At 57.9% G+C, this 1,913-nt stretch overlaps 1 protein-coding gene across 1 annotated transcript; it reads left to right on the forward strand.

The window, feature by feature from the left end:
• Positions 1–3: 3 nt before the first annotated feature.
• Positions 4–1,905, forward strand: LOC104627099 (acrosin-like; the record flags this gene model as incomplete). Its single annotated transcript, XM_010295208.1, has 4 exons — positions 4–149; positions 583–848; positions 1,129–1,274; positions 1,753–1,905. Coding segments are annotated over 4 exons (711 nt in total), but the record flags the coding sequence as incomplete, so codon positions are not given.
• Positions 1,906–1,913: the final 8 nt, after the last annotated feature.

A 1,913-nucleotide genomic window follows, 5' to 3' on the forward strand; every position in this document is an offset into this window, starting at 1 on the left:
GTGGGTGGCAGAGATGCCCAGCCAGGGGCCTGGCCGTGGATTGTCAGCATCCAGGATCCCTGGAAAGTAGGCACGGGACATATATGCGGAGGGTCCCTCATCAGCTCACAGTGGGTCGTCACAGCAGCCCACTGCTTCATCGAGGCCAGGTAAGGAGGACCAGGGAATGGGGATATCCCCACAACACTAGCAGGTGCCCTGTCCACAGCACCACGTGCTACTCCCATCCCGTTCCCTTGCAGCACGCCCAGTGCCTGGGCTCACACGAGCCCAGCCAAGAGACTGCTCAGGGGAAGGCTGGGCTCATGCCACTGCTTCCTAGCAGCCTCCAGCCTGATGTTCCTTGAGCCTAAGGCACGCTAGGGCAGTCGCACCCTCCGTAGCGCTGCTGTCCTCTGTCCCTTGTGAAGCAGAAGGCAGGAAACATTGCTGGATTAATGGTTGGACTTGATGATCTTGAACGTCCTTTTCCAACCTTAGTGATTCTGTGGTTCTGTGATTCTGTGATTCTGTGATACTGTGAACTGCTGGGCTGCTGCAGTACATGGCTCCGCTCCCTCTGACCACTCATCTGCCTTCCAGGCACATCACGATGTGGCGTGTGGTGATTGGGGCCACCCAGTTGACTCAGCTGGGCCCCGAGGCCCAAGTGCGCACCATTAAGCGGCTACTGGTTCACGAACGCTATAGTAATATCTCGGAGAGGAACGACATTGCGTTGCTGGAATTGGACCAGCCTGTCCAGTGCAGCTACTACATACAGCTTGCCTGTGTGCCCGATGCCTCGCTGAGAGTGTCAGAGCTGACAACCTGCTACGTCAGTGGTTGGGGTTCCACGACTGCCAGATGTGAGTTCCCAAAAAGTACCTGTGTCTCGAGCGCAAGCTTGGCATGCTGGGGAGTCGGGTTGGGCTTCCTGAGAGCAGAGCGAAAGCCAGAGTCAGGCTGTGGGGACGTATGCCTATAGGGAGATGGGCCTGACCCATTACCCGAAGCAAGACAGAAGGGAAACACTGGTACAGTGCCTTCAAGATGCAAAGCCAAGCTCTAGGGAAGGGTCCACTGAGACAGGGGAGGAGAACTGGCAACGAGCTGCTGCTGGGTGTTGATTCCTTTCTGTGCTCACAGCTGGAGGATCAACTGATGTCCTGCAGGAGGCCAAGGTCCCCCTCATTGATGTCAACCTCTGTAACAGCAGCCGGTGGTATAGGGGAGCCATCCACACCCACAACTTGTGCGCTGGCTATCCGCAGGGTGGCATCGACACCTGCCAGGTAGGAGCGTGCTACAGGTCAACCCCCAGCAGCCCGGGCAGCCCTGTCACAACCGCCCAAACACCCCTGCGCGCGCTTTGCCTGGCAAGTCACCCTGCCACTGCTGGGTGCCCACCACTGTTGGGGCTCACCTTCCCCTGCCCATCTGCAGTTCCTTGCCCAGTGCTCCCTTGTCCCAGAGGCCTGGGACTCTGCCCAGAAAGTCCATCCAGTGCTCTTAGCAGCCCATAGGCCCAGATCCCAATCCTGGAACACCCCTCTGCCACACATCCAGGATGACTGTGCAGAGATGAGAGCGAGCCCTACCTTACAGGCCCACAACCTCCTCCCAGACAAGGTTCTGTAGGCTCCAGCACCTGAGTGGAGCCTTTCTGTGCAGTGGATACTGCTCTGGCAGGTGCTGTGAGAGAGAAGGAGCCAGCCATACTGCTGACACAGGCCACGCAACACCCCCTCAATCCTCTCTCCTCCGCTGCAGGGTGACAGTGGTGGTCCTCTTGTGTGCAAAGATAACAATGCTGACTACTTCTGGCTTGTTGGAGTGACCAGCTGGGGGAAAGGCTGTGCGAGAGCAAAACGGCCCGGAGTCTACACCTCCACTCAGCACTTTTACGACTGGATCCTAGTACAGATGGGTCT

The sequence above is a fragment of the Phaethon lepturus genome, unplaced genomic scaffold, assembly GCF_000687285.1.
Source record: "Phaethon lepturus isolate BGI_N335 unplaced genomic scaffold, ASM68728v1 scaffold53380, whole genome shotgun sequence".
In the NCBI taxonomy this organism is placed as follows: Eukaryota; Metazoa; Chordata; class Aves; order Phaethontiformes; family Phaethontidae; genus Phaethon; species Phaethon lepturus.